The 22,599-nt window shown below is 39.3% G+C and overlaps 1 protein-coding gene across 4 annotated transcripts in view; it reads left to right on the top strand.

Annotated features, from left to right (window-relative positions):
- The window catches only part of CPED1 (cadherin like and PC-esterase domain containing 1), a 164,101-nt gene that overhangs the window by 23,070 nt on the left and 118,432 nt on the right, over positions 1-22,599 (top strand). For all 4 annotated transcript variants that reach the window (XM_033514493.1, XM_033514494.1, XM_033514495.1 and 1 more), the window contains one exon: positions 5,493-5,679. In XM_033514493.1, the coding sequence (XP_033370384.1) occupies positions 5,493-5,679 (187 nt within the window). The remainder of the gene's footprint in view (positions 1-5,492; positions 5,680-22,599) is intronic.

Here is a 22,599-nt window from a genome sequence, read left to right as displayed (position 1 = left end):
TCATAAGATTCAGTTACTGACCAAATTCTAGTTTTTTTGGAACAACCCAGAAATTCTGTACAATAGAGGAAAACTTCAGAGACTAGTAGAATCAATTATATCCTTATACATTCATAACCTAGAATTGGATATGCCAGTTTCAAGGGAAATGTCAAAACATTTTCTTTTTAATAGAGAACTTTACAGCTCCCTGGAAGTTGCAGACAGACTGAACTAAGAATTGCAACTCTGAAAGTAGATGTCTATTTTCAGTTGCACAAGAATGGTTACATAATTCTTCAGATTTCAAATTATATAATCTGGGCCTTTTATCTTGTTTGTTGACACATCAAAGGAGTATACATTCGATACAGGTTTTTTAAAAAGCATCTTTATTAAATTTTAATGGAGCTCAATTTGTTTTCTTTTGTGCTTTTCATGTTTTTCTGTAAACTGAAAACAAAATTACAAAATTAATTTTTATGTGTTTTTATTTACTTTACAGCCCATTCTGGTTTGTTTGGAACAGTTGTTAAGGCTGTAGATCATCTCTGTAACAGCCAATTTCATTAAATGAGGTCAGTGATTCAGCTAAGTGTAGTATTTTGTAAGCTGTAAGAGCAGGTATATCATGTCAAAGCTGATCTAGGTCTCATCCAAAATCATACAGGAGATCTCAACCTTGCTGTAAAGCCTCATTAATTTCTTGGAGACAAACAAACCATTTTCTAGGTATGACATGGGCTGCAGATGTTCTTGGCAATCCCTTTAATGTAAGATACATTGAATCTGTAATAAACCGACCTGCTAACAAATAGTCTGAGTCTTCAAACTGAGGAAGAACTAAAACATGGCTGGAACATGGAAGCATTTGACCATTTACCAATTATTCTCAAATTTTTAAAATGTTATGGATCCATTTTTATTTGTGTATCTGAGTCTGTTGCACATTAAAATCATAGGAATGCCAAAAAAATCCGAACCGTAAAATGTGGAAATATGTGAACAGCTTATTTTCATCTATTGTATGCTGCTTCTCTTGTACTAACTCTGTCCAGACCTCATATTTATGATTGAGAAACATTTTATGAAAACCAGCAGACTCTTTAAATACATAAACATGACTGTTATTGCTATAATATTGGAAATACTAAAAAAAACATCTAGTAGTAATTAGATCAGCATGTCCAGTGATTTTGTATATGTCCATTTTGTATAACGCTTTGGAAAAAAGTACGGAATCACTTGCTACCAGCATGCAGTTGGCATGTTTTAAAAAAACTTCTGTGTAGGTGACAACCCACCCTACACAGCACTGGCTTGGCAAAGAAATAGAGAGAACACGCTGCATCTTATAACCTGGACTGCAAACAGCTATGAAAGGACAGGGGCAGGGAAGATAAATTTGGCAACACTAAGCACGGATCTCAAGCAAGTACCGTAAAAGGTGTGGGAATACTTCATATTATTTAATAGTACCAGATCAGACATCAGGTCAAGCTGTTCAATTTAGACTCCTGAACGGTTTCCATGTCCCAGAGACGCCGCTGCGGCTCTTTGGGAAGCTGGTGGATAGAAGTGCCTGTGGGCAGCGCCTGTAGCCAGCCCGGGGGCTGGGGCACGGCCCGGTGTGTCCCTGCTCGGTCCCGCAGCAGCAGGAGCTGCGGAGCCCGGCGGCCTGGGCGGCTTGTGCAGTCTCCGCAGTGAGTGTCCCGAGAAAAGCGCCCGCAGGAGCCGGTGCTGTGCCCGGTCTGTGAGGGCTGCCGCAAGGTCTCTGATCCCCCGCAGAAGCCGGTGCTGTGCCCTGTCCGGTGGGAGCCTGGCACTGCGTGGGCCCCTCGGGGCCATTTCCTTTGTGTTTTGTGGAAATGACCCAGGTCGCTGCCGCTGCCTGAACTTCCTCTTTTCTTTTTTTTTTTTTTCTTTTTTTTTTTTTTTTCTCCTATGCTATGAGTGTTGTGTTGAATATTCGTCACTGCCGAACCAGAGCGCTGTAAACACTGTAGCCCTTCCCCAGAGACGTGAGGTAGATGCATCCTCATGAAGGCAGCCGCTGAGGCGGGATCCTCCGTGGCGCATGGCGCTGCAGGCCCGAGCCCCTGGGGACGCCTCAGGGCTGCTTGGCTCCTGTCCCTTGTGCCTCGGGCCCGCAGGGCCAAGGCCTGTAGCAGCTTGTAGATGTGCGAGCGAGAAGCCCTGGCGTGCCGGCCCTGGAGCATTGAGCGCAGGGTCGTTTCTAGGCGCTTGAGGCAGGATCTCTTTATGTTTGAAGCAAAACACTTCAGAGGTGACACTGCGGGAGGTTTTGCACCCACGAAGTAAGGTGTGTTTTCATGGTATAACAAAAGTGGTAATTGTTAGTGAGGAGGGAGACACAGAAAGTGCCGCCGCATCCAAGGCAGGACCCTCGTCCCAGGCCGCGCTGGGAGGGACGGGAGAAGCTGTAATCGCCAGGAAAAATGGAGCAGGAGCAGAGACATGTCCTGGTCTGCAGCCCCTCCGTACTCCTCACGTGTCCTCAGTTCACCCTGCAGCGCTGGCCCCCGCAGCACACGTGGATGGAAAAGGGAATTTTCTAGCAAAATAAAGCAAGAGGTGTCTCTGTCTTCTGGGTTTCTTCCACGATGCAAGTGAAATGGAAAGTAGGAAGTATTTGGCTGGAATGCCTGGAAGAGAAAGGAGAGAGAGCACAAGAGGGGGGCTGGGACAAGGGCTGGATTTAGGAACAGGGAGGGAGGAAGGGAAATGGAGAGGAAGGGCTGCCAGCAGCAGCTGGCGCTGCAAGAGAACAGGAAATCGAGAAGATAAGAGGAGAAGAAGGAGGGGCAAAGGCAGAAGGGGACAAAGGTGGCATTGCTGTGGTGGGCAATGGCCATCTGAGACTCTAACACTGTGCTTGCCACCTGATCAGTGTGTTTAAAAATTCTGGGATGTCAGGAACGCTGTCAAACAGGCGACCTAACACAGTTCCTGTGACTTCACCCTGTGCTATGTGTGCTTACTCTGGCCAGCAAGTGATCAGCCTTTACTTGAATATCTCAGTTTCTAAACTAATTTTGGGTTGCACATTTAGCAAATGTGGAAGACTGACAGTGTTGTATTGAGACTTTTTTCAGGGTTCCTTCATCAGTAATCCTAACACTTTCCATGGAATGGCAATGACTGCACTGGAGCAAAAGAACCTTTGGTGTTAGAAGCTAAAGGCTCTGAAATATTTGTGTTCTTTACTGCTGCAGAAAAGCTTACGCTTCAGCCAAGCACAGCATAAAACTGCATCCCACATTCGGGGAATACACTGCTGTGAAGAGTGACTTTAGCACTAGATCCCAGGCCTATAAACAACCGGATGCATCTTGAATGACATTTATTTGTATCAAAGCATCTATCTCTTTTCAGTCTAGTTTACTGTGCGAAAAATGGTGGTGACTTTTTTTGTGTAGTGCTTCCTATCTCCAGTGATAAACTTACTAAATTTAGAAGTTATAGAATAACTTAGTTTTTAAACTGCTGACAACTGTCAGGTTGAAATTCACAAACTTGCAAAGAACTAATTTCATGTCCTGAATTTAATCCCTTCTGGTATATTTCAATCCTAAAACTTTCCAACCCTATCTTTCATCAAAATAAAATCTTGGTTTTTAATGGTGTTTTTATTGCAAAAGAACTGTCAGACTGTAGCAGCTATTAGTGTCCTAATTCCCACATGGAGCGTCCTATTTTTATGCTTTATTTTATTGGGGTTTGAACAGCAAGGTTTTGGTAGTAGGAGAGGCTACCAGGGTGGCTTCTGTGAGAAACTGCCAGAAGCTTCCCCCATGTTCCACAGAGTCAATTCCAGCCAGTTCCAAGACAGACCTGTCACTGGCCAAGGTCGAGCCCATCAGTGATGGTGGTAGCAACTCTGAAATAACGGATTTAAAAAGGGGGAAAAATGACTGTGCAACTGTGCAGACACTGGGTCAGTGAAGAAAGAGGGGGAGGAGGTAGAAGTTCAGCAGTTCAGGCACCAGAGCAAAGAGGTGTCTGCAGAATGTGATGAAGACTGTGGTGGGGAAGGCTGTCTCCTGCAGTCCATAGATGTCACAGTGGAGTAGAGATCCATCAGCTAGATCCACCACTAGAGATCTGGAAGTGGCCTACACTGGAACAGTTTGAAGAATTGCAGACTGTAGGAAGAACTCATGTTGGAGAAGTTAATGAAGGACTGTCTCCAATGGGAGGGATTCCACACTGAAGCAGGGGAAGAGTGTGAGGAGTCCTCCTGCTGAGAAGGAAAGAGCAGCAGAGACAATGTGTGATGATGAATTCACCAAGCCTCCAGTCCCAGCCCCCCTTCTCCACTGAGGGAGAGGTAGAGAATTTGGGAGGGAAGTTGAACCTGGGAAGAAGGGAGGGGTGGGAGCAAGGTGTATTGAGATTTAGTTCTATTTCTGATTATCTCATTCTAATTCCAGTTATTATCAAACAAATCAGTTTCCCCAAGCTGCGTCTGTTTTGCCTGTGACAGTAATCAATGAATGATCTATCCCTATTCTGACCTCTACCCACTGTGTTTTTCCCTCTGTCCAGTTGGAAAGGGGAGTGGTAGGGTTGCTTTGGTGGGCACCTGGCTTCCAGATAGGGTTAACCCACCACATTTATTTAAGGCATAAAATACCTCCCTTACCCAAAGATCAGATGACAATGGCTCAATGATTTGCTCTTTTCAGAAGTTAATGTTATGTTTGCACTATGGCTGTGTGTTTGGGATGTCTGTTTTCCATTTCTTTCTTTTGAGAAGCTCATACCCCAGGGTAGATATAGAGGAGGGGTTTTCTCTAGATGCCATTGTCCCTAGGCACTATATGGGAAGACAGTAAGTGGTAGATAATCCAAGTGTTCCTTGGGATTCACTGGAGAAATCAAATACCTTTCCACTTGCTCTTATATACAAGTCTCGCTGCCAGTCCTCCTTTGGGCTAGGTGGTGTTGGACTAATAAGGCAATAAAGGACTGACAAGGTTACATTTAACTTTCTAGAGCACAGTAATCTCCAGTTCTGTTTAGGATTCCTGTGTATGATTTTATCCCAGTACTCTTCTTACTTAATAATGCTGCACAGCACAACTCAGATGCCTGCAATTTCCATCTGCATAGAACCCACATTCCTTGGAACACTTCACATGGGACCTACCAAGACCTCTCTGTTTAGGTGACCGCAGCCACAGTCGAAGTCAGATGGCAATTGCTGTTACCATCTCACCAGAGCAGCCCAGATCCTTGAGTGCTACACAGAGCTTTGAGACCTTTATGGTATCAGTTTGAAATGAATATAGAAAAAATGGAGAGGCAGACAAAAAGGAATTTGTGGTCCCAAGTCCCTGATATAAAGAGAATTCTTAATCATACTAGAACTATTTTCACTGTTGCCACAGTAAGTTATGCTTTATTTTGTGAAAAACAACAACTGTATTTTATACCACTGAGGAATGTCCTATCCTACAACCATTGTCTTTGCACTGTGTTTGCTGTAGATCGATGTCTCCATTCTCCAGTACTTTGGAAGCCACACGAGAAGAGCAGTTCTCTATGCACCTGCTGCTCACCATGAAACGGACCGTCAGCTCTGTCAGCGCATCCTGGCAAAACATGGATATACAGTCACAGTCCTTGAAAACAGGAGACTTGTGGAAGATCTGAGGCATGAGGGCCCATATCACAGTAAGAATACTTTGACTTAGTTCATTTTTTAATTATTAAGTGTGATCACTAAATGTAGAATTGATCCAGCATTCTTCCACAAACATAAAGCATATAAACTCTGATAAAAGTAAGGATAGAAGCCCAAATTATAGCCCTTCTCAGCTGTGTGGATAATTTTCCACAGTTAGGTGATTCTTTCATTAGCTATATCCTTCTGTAAAAAACAATGCAGCACAGTAGTTCATCCTAGTCTTGACAACTAAATCAGATCAGTTTGGTTCCTCATGACTTCTCATACCAACTTCATCAGTATAACTGAGGGCTTTTCAATAGAATGTTACATAACAAAACACATACCTGCTACATTTGTTTCTTTATCATTTTCTCTCCTAAAGAAAACTTGTATGTGTGAAGGCTATTTTTTTCTTCTAGTAATGTTTTGATTGTTCTGCAGGCTTGTTAAAGAACACAGTATAAGACAAGTACATTTTGCACTTGCTGCTGAATATGGCATAAATTACTGTTGGTTCTCAGTTCCTGTTGAAATTTGATCAACACTTCAAGGAGACTGCTGAAGAATCCCAATCTCTTGCACAAAGGACTGTAGCTCTATTGTGTAGAGTTACACTGTGCTTGATAGAGAAGCTTGGGCACTAGGTAGATATGTGATGACCATGTTTGAATGTTCTTGGACACCTCAGAGGTATGAACTGAAACTGTGATGCCAATTTGGTCTTGGAAGTCAATTCAGGAAATGGAAAGCTTTGAAAAAAATGTGCATGCTACTATTCTGTCAGAAGAAAAATGGTGTAGCTAGATATTTCTTGTGCTAAAGGGAATACTGTTTGCATCATTCAGGCTTGCAATATGCTTCTGGAGTTACCAGAGACCTCAGGTTTGCTTTGAGTTTTAACCAAACCAGACAATTTCACAGATGAAAACTACAATTATTTACGATACTTGAGAGTGCTTAAAATTCCATCACTAATTTCAAGTTTCTTTAAGAAACTTCCTTGAAAATAAGGTACATGTGATTTTCTTTGGCAGGCTGAACCAAGAAGTTGTAAATTGTCTTCATCGCACTCTTACTTTAATCTGGTTTTATAGTCACCTTTTAGCCACTCTTTGCTTTGAGTACTTTCCATCTCAGAGAGACAAAACACACCATGTCTGCGGGCTTTGCTAATGTCAGATGGGCTGCAGAGAAAAGTTGGTATCTCTGGGCACCATGTGCACTGTCTCTGTGAAATACTTTGGTTTCAAATAGCCAAGGAAGTGGGTATGCCAAATTCCATTGCAACTTACAAAAAAAAAAAAAGGGGGAAAAAAGATTCCACTAGATTTTCCTACTGTGCTGAATTCAAACTGAAGTTCTCCTGTACAGTTTTTACACTCCAAATATTGCCTCTGCAGAAATTAGCTTAACTGTGGATATTTATAATTTACAGGCTAGAATCAGTACTTCCTGAAGTATTTTTCCAGTAATAATAATAATAAAAAAAAATAATAAAAAGGTCAGGTATTTTCCAGGAACATCCTACAGCTTCCAGCAGATGTTGGATTATGTAAAAAAGTCAAATGCTTGCCAATTTAAGGCAAAGAGTAAGACTCTACTAATTCCATTTCATAGCAGCATAAATCTGCCTTTAACTATTCTCTGTTATGTGTCTAGCTTTGAGGTTATGTTTTAAAAACAAGAAGTAAGTACTAGAACATATCTACATACCAACATATCTTTTCGTACAGCTAAGAAAATTACATTCGAAGTTAATTTTCTTCCCTAGATGATGGGGTTTAGTCTTCTGGATGGGATAGTATTCCTTATTTTGGAGAAGTATATTTTGAGCGATTCTTTGGCATAATATTTTTCTAATAGAAGTGTTTTAAGTTATATAAGAAAAATAAGCTCCTTTAGGCCTCAGTTAAAAATATATAGATAATGCTCTGAGAAACACAGAGTATGAGTGCTGTGAAAAATCTATTAAAAGAGTAATTTCTTATTACTTGGTACTATTTAGTAGCTCTATCAGGTGCTTTTGTTTGTGTGCAGTCTTTCTTGCTCGTATATCTTTTAAAGTTCACTCTAAATTTGAAAGGTTTTTTTTGTTTTGAATGGCTGAGAGCCAAGACTCTAGCTGAAGTCATATATGGAAAAAAATTCACCACAAAACATTCCTAACTTTTTTTTTGTGTTGGCCTGCTTAGAGTTTTGGGACCAGTTCTGCCACTGTTTGAAACCCAAATTTGACAGCTCTGCACACCGATCTTCCAGAAAGATCCTGAACACCTGGGCTGCAGCACTGTGTTGAGTTCATTGCTGTCAGAGAGTACAGAGAGTAACATCAGGGGAATAGTTTTCTTCAGTGGAAATTTTTCACTTCTTACAAATCAACCAAAACTATTTTGAGTTTTGGTAACTGGAAAACAGCTGGCTAAAAAGGAAAAACATAGCTTTTTTTTTTTGCTTTTTTTTTTTTTTTAAATCATGGCAAAGAGACTGTGGTTTATGGGTTTACTATGAAAAATCAATACAGATGTGTTGTGCAGTAAAACATAAATTATTCAAGCCCCTAATTTTTCACTGAAAAATGGCTTTGTCAGTAAATTCTCAAGCTGCTCTGCTTGAACAAAAAGTAGTTGTACTTTCACCATTCCTTAGTAATTAAACTCACATGAAGGGAAAAGTCCATTGACATCTGATAATACCTGTGCCTGCTCTGAGCTCTTTGAGATTTCCTTTTTCAGCAGACCTAAATGAGTCAGTTTGCTGTAAGTTTAACACATCTCTTAGTCTGCTGCTGGGATGGAGATAAAGAGGTGGAACTGTGTTAGAGCTGTGTTAGTAGCAAATGATGGAACAGTCAGATTTTGGAGAAAGCTGGGATTACCACCTTGGGAAATCTGTTTTAACGTGGTCACTATCTTCAGTAAATATCTGTGGTAAATCCATTTTGAAGTAAACAGTTAAAAAGAAGTTGCTGATGAGCAAACAGCTCATCTTAACAGCTGATAAGAAAGGTGTCAGGTTATATTGGCCAGTACATCTACAGATGGCACATTTATTTGGTTTGCCACGTACTGTGTTTGGCCTCCCTCCCCTCCCCTCCCGTGTTTTTCGCCTCAACCCGGGACAGAGCGGTGTTGCTCTGTCAGAGATTAGTGGGATGAGCCACCTGGCTTCAGAGCCCCCTTAGATCCTCCCATAGTGGCAAATACCAGAGAAGAACTTGCCAAATATTTTTCAGTGTTTTCTGCCTTCTTCCCTGTTCTTCCAGTCTGAGAAGCTCTCATCTTCTGTTACCACAGTAAAGATTAACAGGATTTGTGTGTTCCTATGACTGTGCTACCCTGCCAACAGTTTCACAAGACTTTTTAGAAGGAAGGTTTTATCTCAGAAATTTGTTTCACTGGTAGGAATTTCTGCCCTCCAGAAATAGTGTTCCCACTGCCTGCTGCCTGGATCTTTCCTGAATTCCATCCTTTGCCCAGATGATATCTTCAAAGATAGACTGACTACTTATATCTTTCCTTACGGAGCCATCAGTTTTTCTGTCCTTTGCTGAATGTGCCTGTGTCATTAGTCTTTGGTGACCCTCCCTTAATAGACATTTGCTTCATTTCTCAATTCTTCACCTTTACTAATAGTTAAGCAAATCTCAGCAAACTTCAGGCTCCAAGAAATGTGTGCAGCTGTATGCTACAAATCTGACTGGCCCATTTTAATTCATTCTGCTATAACATGCAAAATTCTGTCATCACCACCAGCTCTTGGAATGGAAAGGATTGTGCATATGCTCAGTGGTAGCCCATCGGATTGGCCATGGAAAAAGCACGTGTATTCAGGCCCCTGACAAACTGAGTGCAGCATAACATTATATGCTCCCTGCTGCCTTAGAGTGAGAGTAATTTGGTGGAAGCTTTTGCAATTGCAATGAGGGACTTTAAAAAAAAAAAAAAAATCATAAACCATTTTCATAGTATTGCTTTTACATGATCATTTCCTATTTTTAGAATACTGCAGTTAAGTATTTAAACTTTACTATTGCCTTTTTGCAGTTTGAGTGATATCCTTTGAAGATTAAATTTTAGCCATGCCATTAGAAAGATTGCCACAGTACAAATATTGATTTGGGTTGGGATTTTTTTGTGTGATTTAGTGTTCCATAAGATGAGTATTGAACTCATCTTTTCTGTGTTCAATGTAGGTTTTCTGTCAATTTCCATGGAAATCAATGCCATTTTCATGTCCTATTAATTTTCCTGACATTGTTAAATAGGGATTATATACTACATAGATACTTAAATTTACATATATTGCAAAGAATATTAGATCTGAAGTTATTTCCTCTTTTCTGACATTATCAATATACACTGAATTCTGTTCTGTTTTCTGCTATTTTAAGAGCATGCTGTATTCAAATACTTGGCTGTGTAAACTAAGCCCTGGTTCCAGCAACTAACTATGAGGATGATCTGGCTGTTTGCAGATGTGGGAGTGGTGCTTGGGTGGAGCTGCACCAGGAACAGGAAGGGATGACTGAGACCCATGGGAGCAAATCTGAGCGAATCTTGGCCTTTCTCTTTATGTGCTAAGGTCAAGAGATCTGTCTGGTATTTAAAGTGGTACTGCTTATGTATTACAGCAAGGAGTAAATACCCCCTCACTGATAAAGCCACCTGAATATGTTCAGGCATAACTCATTTTGCTGTAAAATGATGGTTTAAGAATTGGGTTTTTTTTGGAAGCTAAAGCCTCTGCTGCCCCTCTCTTGGCTCTCTGTATAGAGAGTTCTGTCGCTTCTTTGTACCCTGCGGTGGTCACTCCCAGTAAAAGCTGGTGCTTGGGGAATGCCAGGAAACATGAGGCTGCAGGAGCAGGCACAGGTGTTCATAGATGTGGAGTGATGCTATCTGCAGAGTTTTCTGTCTCTCTCTATATTGCATGACTGAAGAAGCAGCTGGGGAAAAAAGCAAGAAAATTCTCATTTGATTTTCTGCAAAACCAATTTTCCAAGTCAGTCTTTGTCAGTTTTTCATTTTGGTTTGTTTGGTATCCTTTGGAAAAGTTACTTTTTAAAGAAAATTTACATTTTTCATGGAAGAAAATTACTCAGTTCACTTTGGTTTGCAGTTGGAGTTCCAAAGCTGGAAAATGTTGCCACATCATTTAGAGATGGAGAAAACTAGGATAGAAACTGTATGAGTCACTGTCAGAACTAGGATGAAATGCATGCTCTTTGCTGTGTATCTTTATGTTATTCCTTTAGCATATTCTATCACCCCTCACTATTCTCCTCGCTGTTCATACTTTTGACCAGAGGCTAAATAGGAAAAGTATCAGCTTAATTGCTGACATCTGGCCAGCAGCAAGGTAGGAACTTGCAGAAGTGCTCCTTCGTAAGTGCAGCCAGTAACTGTTTCCTCAGAGCTGCTAATTAGTCTAGAGAATAAACTATAGCCACAGGTCTGGGAGGCCCCCAGGGCCATGGCTGGTGACTGTCAGACATCCGTTTTTCATTTTCCAAGACATACCATATCAGCAAAATTAGTGAAAATGAGAGAAGGTGGTAGAGACAGGAGGACACAGTGATGCTCTTTCTTCAGTAAGAGTGAAGACTGGTATGTTTGGGTAAACAGAGGTACTTGTTAATGCAAAGTGTTAACAAATTCTGCTGCCAAGGAAAAAAGAACAATCTGTTCATCATGTATGTAGTAATCAGAGTGTGATGTACTACAACAAAGTTGTTATTAGGAAATCTGTTTTGGGAGTAAAGCTAGTGAAGTAATCAAATGGATTTCCTGGAGCTGTGGAGCATTCAATCTTAGATGTCTTGAAATATTAAGTAAAGAGATTATACTGGGTGTAGTGAGTCCTCTGGCGGGGGATGGTCTCAGAGACTTCTTGGAGTACATGAATAGCCTTGAGAAAAAAAACTGAAGAGGGAAAATGGTGATTTCTAAAGATGGAGAGATTTCAGGTATGAATCAGCTGTGGTGATTCAGGGCTTGGAGGAACAAACAATATGTAGTTTAGAGCATTTTCTTAAAATGCAAAATATTCTCAAAATCCCCAGAATTTATGAGAATATATTCCTGATGGGAGTGGGGAAAAGGGAAGGGAGCAAAAATCTGTTGTGCTTAGATAATAGCCAGCTGAACTTTGAGAAGGTAGAAAGAGAATAGCGTATTATGAAATAGAGATGCTTTTCATGGGATGGCATGTAAAATAAGTACTAAGAGAAAAAAATTTTCTCCCTTGCTGAATGGTTTTCTATAGAGTTAGAAATATATCAACAAGAGTAGGAAATACTAGTTTTAACTTTTTTTTTTTAAATTTTACCAAATACAGTTAGGAGGAGCCCCTACTTGCTGTTTGTTTCAGCCTCAGACAAGTTTCCATGAAATCCAACTAACTTTAGCAAACAATTGTAAAGACTAAAGGCCCTAAGGAAAATTTCTTGTGTGTTCTGTAAACATCTGGTTGCCATTTTCAATTACAAGGACCAACCCACTGAAGGAAGCAGTTTAGTTTTTTTGGAACAGAAATGGGACACTGGGGTTTTTGTTCTTTTTTCATACTGGAGAGTAAAGGAAATGTCAGGAATAGAGAGGTCACTAGATGCTCAGCTTTTATAAATACAAAAGTCTCTGAGAAAATTAAAGTAAATTGAAATCAGGTTCTGAAAGTGTAAATAACCCTGTGGAAATAAGGTTAAATAAGCAGGACTGGAGATCCTAGCATGCCAGCAAAAGCACAAGATCATTCTATCATAAGTCAGTAATATAAAATACTGTGCAAAATAATAATGGTGAAGCTAGCCACAGAAATATTTTGTGGGTTGCCATACAAATACATATGTATATTCTAATCTAGCAGATGTAACTTCTCTTCCCAAAATCCTTTTGGTTAACTGTTGGTACAAATATATAACCAACAGTATACAAAACTCGTTGGTTTCCTAATGCAAAATATATGTCATGCGAGTCCTGAGCTAAGTTTTGACAAATAAAACACACATTTTAGAAACACTTCTTTGTATGCTGTTAAACAAGGAACTTCCTAAACAAGCTAAATAGATAGAAATGTGTTCCTCAGAGCATACTGTGCTACAAACATGTAACAGATTTATTCTGCTTCCATAACATGGAAGTTCGTTTAGTTTTGGGAAGGAAATAACATACCAGAAACATCCATTATCTTGATGACTTTTTAGTTTTGCTTTTAGCAATTAATCTCATGATGCACACATCATTGGTTTCAAGTACAAGACATAAGTTTCTGACATACACAAATGAATTCTGCTCTCTAATGTGATGCTGTGGTTTCATGTTAGAAAATCTAAATGCATCATATATTTTTCTAAACAATATGTATTCTTCTTCCTAATTACTAGCAGAACATGTTCATGCTTTGCAGAAGAGCACACAAATGATTTCTTTGTATTACTAAAATAAACCCTCTGTAAGATTGTACTGAATCCTCTGTTTCAAATGCACTCTTTTCATTTAGAAAGTGAAATTCTTTATTTGTTTATAACAGAAGTATAAAGAGACTGAGCTCTGCCAGGTAAAATGAAAATATAGCATTTAGTCCTAAATGTACCAAACATATCTCTCTCAGAATGTTCTATTTATTTTTTTAAGAAGAACATACAGTCCAGTAGAGAGTGGTATTTAAGGGGCTGACTTAGAGATTACAATAATTAAAATGGTACACACTGATTACACAGTGAGCTAAAATTAAAGCTTTACTGGAATAAATTATGTCATGTTAACAGAATCTGAAAAACACCAGTGTCCAGGAAGATCCACATGTCAGCCAAAGGAAAAGCAGCAATATGCACAGCTACTGAAATTAAATAAATACAAGGGATTTAGGCATCAGTATACCAGCCTTGTAATATGCTAGTAACGTGCAAATCCTGTAGAAGAGTTTGAGGCAATTTTTATAACTGTAGTGTGTCAGATAAGAATGTAGCAGCATACAATTGCTTTTTAAAGTATTTTTAAAATGTTTCCCTTTAAGAAATGAATCCTGGCTCTGATAGGGTTCAAGCAGACACTCTGGTTTATAAATATATATGCCCATTTCTAAATGTCAGATAATTGTCTGCTAATATAGGTGCTGGGAGAATGTCAGTCAGTCTAGCCAGAAGCCTGTCACTGTCCTGCCAGAGCACTCTCTGTAAGGGATTGCTGGTGAGGACTGCTCAGTGATTTGGCTGCTGGAAGCTGAGGACCCTTTTTGATGCAGTCACTGGCTCTGAGCCCTGGTCAGCTGTGAGAAGTGTGCTGCTGCCTTTCAGCACTGTGCTCCCATTTTAGGTAGCGGCATTATATACCACTGAAACAAACACTTTTTTTTTTTCTTTTCTACTTTGGCTACCATGACTTTCATTGGTTCAGGCAGAAAAAAGCTTATACGCTATGTAGGCCTTCATTGTAATTTGCAGCCAGCCCACGCCATTCCTAGGTTCAGATTCCAACTTTCTCCAGCTGCATCCACTTTCAGCTGACAGCTCTTTTGAATGCTGCATCCTAAAGCCACCCCAGACATCAAAAGTGCAGTAGCCACCCACGGTTTAGAACATGTTTCTGAAAATTTCACACAACGTATTGTTGTTATGCTGGCTTATCTTACATCAAAAGGGAACCTTTTCTTCTTGAGTGGAATGATTATTCTACCCTTCTGATGTTCACTGTACTCCCTCAGAGCTGATTTTTCAATGTAATATTGAATATTATTTTACTCAGTCCCTGAGGTTGTCCATTTGGAGGTAATCCTAGTTTGCACAGATGTCAGAGAGTAGAGGCTCCTCTGACATACTCAGAAATTGAAACTATTTCTCAGTTTCAAATTAGTCATGAGAACCTTCAAATTTCTGGAAAAAATTATTTAATACAGAAAATTACTACTAAAAGTGAACCCCCCCACCCCCACTTTGGTTAAAAAGGAAAAACCCCACATATCAAGAATTTCTATCATTTTTGGCAGGCATGTTTCCTTACAAAACAATGTCCATTTTTCACAACAGAAAGGCAAAATATTGAAGGGATTTGGATTAAAAAGTAACAGTGGAATAGGATTTGAGCAACTTTAACTGGTAGCAGGACTAAAAAAATATAGTCTTAAAATATTTCCTCAATGGTGCCTCACATAAATAAAATACATTCCTACTCTGATAGAGGGAAGCACAGAGGAGCTGAGTGGTGTGCATTTTGGAAAGTTTGAACTAAATTGTTCAAGTCATAAAGTGTTTCTATAACAAGATTATTGTTTAATGGCTTTGTTTCTGACATTTGTGGTAATGCTTTCAAAAATAAATATTTAGCTATGAAAAGGATTATCAGTTTTAATTTATAGCAACTACTTGAAGTATCTATATAGAGAGAGCTTACAGAGTGTTCTTCTGTGTTTTGTAAATATCAGATGAATCTGGCAGAACCACAGTTATTTTAGATCTGATAGAATACAGCTCAGTTGATCTGTTCATTGAAGAAAGACTTTTGGTGTAAAATGGAGAAGTAAGACAAGGTAGTTTTTTGTTTATTTGAAATAAAACCAAATCACTATGATTATTTTATTTTTTTTTTTTTTTGCAATAGGTAAAATAGAAAACATATCAGCATGCCAAAGTACTGTTCAACAGGCTGATATACAAAGTAAGAGCAAGATTTAGCTATTTTGGAGCAAATCAAGAAATAAAGAAGCATTTGTCTGTCTAAATGGGAATTAGGCATTTAAATATTTTTTTCCCATTTGGCTTCAGCAAATGTATTAAAAAACTCTCTCACTTCAGGTTTCACAGCCACAGTGAAGCAAAGTATCAGTGGAGCCTGTCTAGAAGTCATTCTTCAACAAACAGTAATTGAGGTAATTTTCTATAAAGGTCAGGCTGAAGTCAAGGACTTTAAATACATAGAGTTTGACATGTTACCCTATTTTCCCTAGGAATGTAGTCTTAGGGCTTTAAAAAAAGCTCTGAGAGTAGAAAAAAGAAGTACTCAGGAAAGTACTAGCTCAGAAGGTAACTTAGACTAGTTAGGTTGCCTTTTTAGAACAGGATGGTATATGAAGTAGGAGAAAGCATTAGGTTTTATTCTTCCTTTACCCAACTCCATGGCACATAGGATTTACGCCCTAGATGTTACAGTACCCTTTTTTTTTTTTTTTCTTTTTGCTAATCTAACAGTATGAGGATATCTGTTTATATTCAAAAGTGAGGTCTGAGCCTACATTTCTTTAAAATGTTTGCAGAGATATTTCAAGGTCTACTTTAGACTCCATATTTTATGGATTCTCTGCATGGCAGTCCAGATATCTGTCATGGACTTCCACTATCCCATGGCACGCCAAGTGAGTAGAAGTGAAAGGCAGCGTAGAGTGATACATAGAAAGTGGTATCTGAAGTACAGCTGGAAACCCTTACATTTGGCACGACTTAATTATTGCATCACTGTCTTCTGCAGTTTTGTCTAACTCATAAATAAAATGGGTCAACTCCCTAGTTCTAAGGACAAGTGATGCAGTATGGCTCATGTCCATGTATCTAAACTCTTTTTCCCCTGACTGAGGGTGGCCTGCTTTGCACTGAGTTTTAGGAACTGTCACTGGCTTAGGCTGTCTCCTGGGGCATTGCATGGCCACCCAGGGAGAAGAAAACAAACACAGTAGATGATTGCAGGCCAGTGGTTGAGCCTGTGTCATGATACTGTTTACTTTAGTCGTTGCTTTTATTTCCAAACTTCTTTTTTTCAGTATTGTTTTTTCAGTATTGTTTCATGTCTCTTGGGTATGAGGGAATCTGTCACACTAATAAGGGTTGATATAGGTGCCTGAGTGCTGTCATTGCAGTGATCAAGGTCTGTGATTTGGATGTTAAAGTACGTTTTCTTGTTTCTTGCATTTGTGATCAAATTCAGTATTTTAACATTGTAATTGATATCCTCATTCACTGTAATTAGAATGAGACAGGACATTAAGATAAATAAACCCATTTACTCCTTAGCTGCATATTCTGAGGCTGCTATATTTCCATAGAAGGGAAGAGGCTGTTTTCTCAGCTCTGGTTCAGTTTCTACCTTTTAAAGTCAATGATGAATTCTCATTAGTGCCATCATTCAGAGGTCTTCTCAGCTCAGGTACATCATGTTCTGTTGCAAAGAGTGGGAGTGGTAGAAATATTGGAGTGAAATGCAGGATGGAAAGTAATCACAAGCTGACAATTTGGTTTCCTTGGACAGAACTCCTCCTCCCTAGGAACTACTTTCAAATTGGGTCTTATTTCCAGCCACCAGCTCTTTCTGTTTTTTGCATGTGCCTTTCTAAAAACCCAGACTCTTATAGAAGTAGCAGGATCCACAGGTTTTGCAGTTGTCTAGTGGGGAAAGGTGCCTCAGTACCACTTGTTCTGTGTACACACTCATCCAAGTTAGGATGTGCTTCCACAAGGTCCGCAAGGTGCTTTGGAGCTCCAGTTCACTCATCATGTTTGGCGCTGTGGTGGAGTCTCCCCAGGGACATTTTGGGGGTACCAGGGCAGGGGCTTGTATCAGGGTTACTGGGGTTACCACACCCAGTATTGTGCCTCTGTGCTCCGTGTGTGTGTGTGTCTGTGGATAAGAGACTTTGTGGGCAGACCCCCTTCCTGCAACGTCCCTGGGAACAGCTGGAGCAGGGTGCTATTTGAATTCTCCCACCTGCTGCAGTTCCTCTGGGCTCCATTACACAGCTTGGTCCCTGCATGTCTCAGCTGCATGACCCTTCTTTCCACATGCACATTCTCTCCTTCCAGTTTTCACCTGGTTCTTCATGCCAATCTACTCTCAGTAGCCTGTCCATAATATTTCTCAATCTGTCTTTTTTGTCAGGCAGTTTCCTCCTCTACCTTCACAGAAGGTAAGAAAACACACAGATTAATTTAGCTGAGCTTTGGCGGATCTGTGACATCTGTGCTTTAACTAGGTACCAAGTACTTCCATCCTTAAATCCTACAATATGTGGGTGAGAAACATATATAGCAGTTTTGACTGTTGTAGCTTATGTTGTGTATTAAATACATATAAAGTAAGAATTCCAGCATTTGGGAGCAGTTGGGGTTCTAGGTTATTTTAGCTTGCATACAAGAAGAGCATACTGTATTGGATTATTAGGAGCTTTTGGTTTCATTGAGGCTTGCTGTGCAGAAACTACCTGTGTGTGGAGAACATACCAGAGGAATCTGAATATTCATCCAAAGCATAGTGTGTAAGCACAGAAGTGGAATAACAGACTTGAGTGTTTGAATTGCCCCAATGTGTTTGTTGTTGGGTCAGAACTGCATATGTTCCTTTTATTTGCTATTGAACTCTTCTACAGCTCAGAAAGTATTTTGACAGCATATTTTCATACCTTGAGTTGACAGGTTTTGCCATAAAACCTACAGGTTGTTAGTGTTGCAATCTGTAATACAACTCAGCAGAGAATTATTCTTAGCCTGACAGCCTTTCCTGCAGTCGTACTGCAGTGTTCTTCTCCCCATGTCAGACTCATAGAATTTTTGAATGCACTTTTATTTCCAGTATTCTACCCATTCTTTGGTTGCACAGAAAATATATGGATATGGTTTAATAATACTACAATTTCTTGGGGTTTTTTTTATACCTTTTGTTGTCTTACCAACGGGTATCTGCAAATTGAAAACCCAACTTTAAAACATTTCCTGTAGGTCTGAAAATTCTTTTTGGTTGTCTGTTATAGTTTGGTAATTTACTGATAGAAGAAAGGATTGTTAATCTGTCGCATGACTGAATGTGATGTAAATGGGGAAAGGATTGTCCTGTCTGTTTCCATTCTTGTACTTATGCCTGCAGTAGATTTCTTTTGCTTCTTTTGGAGAAAGTCATCTACCCTGTATTATCAATTGCTCCAGTAAGGAAGATGGTACCTCTTTGACTTGGTAGCTAGGTCTAAGGCAGTTTCAGAGTTTGAGACCAGGCAGAGAAATTAAAATATCTTTACACATTTGAGAATATTTCTTATAGAAACAGGTAGCTCTTGGATTATTATGCTTATTTTTTTACTTTTAAAATTTGCCTTTGGATTGGCAAGGAAAGCAGGCTTGAAACCTGTCCCTGATATAAATAAACAATAATAAAATATTTCTTTCTTTCTGTCAAGAGTGGAAGCATTATGCCTCTCCATTTTTAGTTAGACCAAATATCCCTCCACAGCACTGGCAGAAGAGATACAGGATAGTCAAGCATTACTCTGTTTTTATGACAGGCACTGCAAACAACTTCAAATGCGTATTTCACTGCCTGAATTCTGAACTCAGATGTGACTGTGCATTAATTCATGAGCACAGGGCATGTAGGTTTTGTGCTCAGCTGTTTGGAGACAGATGAACTGTCCTTGGAATTAAACTGGTTCCATTTAGTTCACACCAGCCTCTCCTCTACGAAGAGTGCTTCCCTTGGCACTTCAAATCCTCCTAGTTAGGGAGTCGTTGAGCCAAAAGAAAAAATCCTGATCAATCCTCAAGGGGAGTGAGAAGTGACTGTCCCCAGGATTCCTTCAGCCTTTCCCTGGCAGCCACACAGCAACTGCACAAGTATTCTGTGAATGAATTGACTGTGTCCAGCCGTCTCAGCCTCATACGTAGGGTATTTTCTCACACTTAAAACACACCACAGCGATTAATGTGACAATAGATTTTAGCCTAATTTCTCAAGCTAAGCTAGTGTCATGGCAGAGTATAGTCAGTGGTGAGCACACTCTGAAACAGTGACAGATTTGTATATGGGCAGGTGAATAGCTGCTTTCCAGAATACTTCAGAAAATATCAGAAACTTCACCAACATGTCCTGTGCTATCACTTATATGGAGTGATCATTTCTTCATTGTTGTTGTAGTCAGTCCATGGTAGTAATAGCTCATTACCATCAAGGGCAACACCAAAAGATAGATTTAAATACTTCCAATAACTACTGTTTTGAGGAGAAATTTCTGAACACCTAGGTGTGAGACATTCCTTTAGGGAAAGTCTTAGGAATGAAACAGCGATATCAAAAACTTGAAAGAAGACATGCCACTAACAAAGAAAAACTATTCAGTCCAACAAGCACCATTCTGATATTTGCACAAGAAGACAGCCAAAGTGCTGTAACCAGAAATAGGCTTCAAAGGATATTTTCCCCTGGAGTGATATCTGTGAAGCTCAGATCTTCAGAGGTGTAGAATTCCCACATCCTCAGACCCCAACACACAGCCTGCCTAATGCTGCTGCCCTCTGAGATGCTGAAGAGCATAAAAATCAGACTAGAATTCAGAGGCTTTCAGTGAGGCAGAAGAAGTGTCTTTCAGACATCTGTTAGTGCTTCCACATTATAATCCTGGCTGGATAACTATTGGCTCTTATAAATTGACTACATGGCAGGGTTGAAGCCCAACATATTTGTCTGTCCAGTTTAAAGTAGAATTTGTGCACAAACAGCTACTTCTATAAATCCATGCTTCCTCACCCAATTCAGTACAATCTGTGGTCCCTCCATTACCATGCAGGGGAAGAGGAGGTTGACTTTTTTTTTCCCCCTTGTATATTATGAGGACTCAAGACTCATGAAGCTAAAACTTACATTCATCTAAAACTTATATTTATTCTTTTTACAGATCAGGATTACAACGTGCTATAACTGAATACTGTTAAATGCATCAGTATGTAAACAATAACTTTTCCTGAAAATCTTCTCTTTACATCCATGCAGCTTAGAGGTGCCAGAAAATATTTTTCAAGTAGAACTGACAGGAATTGCTCTTGAAAAAGGATCCTGTACAAATATCAGGATCTCCCTTAGCAGTGGTTCTATAGCCTCCTTAGAGTAAGGTATTCCAGTACTTGATACATGTGTTTAGAAACTCTTTTTATGTACTCTTTGCTGCAAATTAAAGTGCTTACTTTGTATCCTGTCTTTAGTGATTAGTGACAGCTGATTTTGGATGGATAAAAATTTATTCTGTGGTGTTGTGATTTAACTCCAGCCATCGGCAAAGCTCCACCCAACTGCTTGCTCATCTCCCCCTGGTGGGATAAGGGAGAGAATCAGAAGGGTAAAAAACTGTGTCTACAAGCAACACAAAACAAGGAATTAATTCACCAGTTCCTGTGAACAGACAAGTTTCAGCCATCCCCAAGACAGGAGCTTCATAATGGGTGGAACCAAACCATTTATTGAGCTGACAAATGCCATCACTCTGAATGTGTGTGTCTTCCCCTCGGCTCCCTTCCTTCTTTCCCCAGCTTTTGTTGTTAAGCACAGCATGATATGGTGTGGAATATCCTTTTGGCCAATTGGGGCCAGCTGTCCTGGCTGTATCCCCTTCCAGCCTCATGCCTATCCCAGCCTCCTTGGTGCAGGTCAGAGTGAGACACCAAGAAGGCACTGACTCTCATTAATAGTTAAAACAGTGGTGTGTTGTAAACTGATTTGGTACCAAATCAAAAAGACATCACTGTGTGAGTTGCTAGACAAAGGATTGACTCAATCTAAGTTAGTCCCTGTAGGAGGTCTTCCAAAATCTATCTCCTTTTTCTAACCCTTTACTGAAACCATGTTTTCCAAAACTGGGGAACAGAGTTACTGGAGAGGTATGACCAAAACAAAATGAAGCAGAAGAATTAACCCCTGAACATTGTTACTACCGTAACCTTCATAAACAGGTTTGGTTACAGTTCTTGATATCTGCAGGGCTATTATTTAGAATTCTGTGGGGAATTGTCATGGAATAAATTAAAAATGAAATTTTAAAGGAGTGGATTCAACTCTTTCAGCATCAATAAATACTTGCCAACAGCTGAAAAATTATTTATATTTGCTTTGTTGGTTGGTTTGTTTTTTTTCTTTTTTGGAAACAATATTGTATTCTTAGTTCATATGTAGTTTATATATTTGGTCCTTCTCTGCAGTAGTGCTCTGTGGCAAATTATACATCTCCATTTGATTTCTTCTTATGAACTATGGCACTTTTAACATGTTTTGAATTTCCTTGGGTTGAATTTGGACCAATTATCAGAATTATTTTGAATTCTGACCATGCTTTGCAATGTCCTTATACTTCTTTTCAACTTGATGTCACTTGCTATTTATAAATGCACTTATTATTCCATCATTCAATTTGTTACCAAAATATTTGTTCAGAATTGAATGTACAGTGGAGTATTTTTTGAGGTTCTACTTAAAAAAAAATCCACTTTGATAGTGGATTAGACTTCATTTTTTCAACTAGCTGTGCAATCACCTCATAGATATGTTATGTGGAAATAATGTCTAAAGATTTACTAAAGTCAAATTGTTTCATTGCTAATATTTGCTTTTTTCCACTAAATCGGTTTCTCTGATTTCTGTTTACTAGATCAGTTACTCTGTCAGAAGAAAGGAGACTATTTTTATGTAATATGTTCTTGACAAATAAATGCTGACTGTTTCTTGTCTTTGTCTCTAGAGCTCATAAATGGATTGATTTCAAGGTAGTGGTGTGAGCAAATGCAAAATTGTAAATTGACTTGAGATGAAATAAAAATAAATCCAAATGGCGCTTTTTATTTTTTTATATTTCCCAGAATGGATGAAATACAGGAAGATAAACATGAAAGATGAACATTTTATTTGATTTTTAAAGTTGTTTCATTTCAAAATTCAGGATGGAAACCTTGATAATGCAAAAGTGAAATTTTAGCCTGTGGTAATGAAATGAAACTTAGTCATTTGATTAAATTAAATAATACACACCTGAAAGATTAAAAATTCCAGAGGTGCGGGCATCTAACAGTTTTCCTGCAAAATTTAGCCTCTAATGCCATAGTTCATGGGGAGAATGTGATCATTTCAAAGACTGGAATAAAATCACTTTACTTTAGAAATCAACTTCAGAAATTCTTGAAGTTTATCTATAAACTTGAA

This window comes from Parus major, chromosome 1A, assembly GCF_001522545.3.
Source record: "Parus major isolate Abel chromosome 1A, Parus_major1.1, whole genome shotgun sequence".
Lineage (NCBI taxonomy): Eukaryota > Metazoa > Chordata > Aves > Passeriformes > Paridae > Parus > Parus major.
The sequence above is the reverse complement of the archived record's forward strand: the minus strand, read 5'-3'. Positions and strand labels throughout refer to the sequence as shown.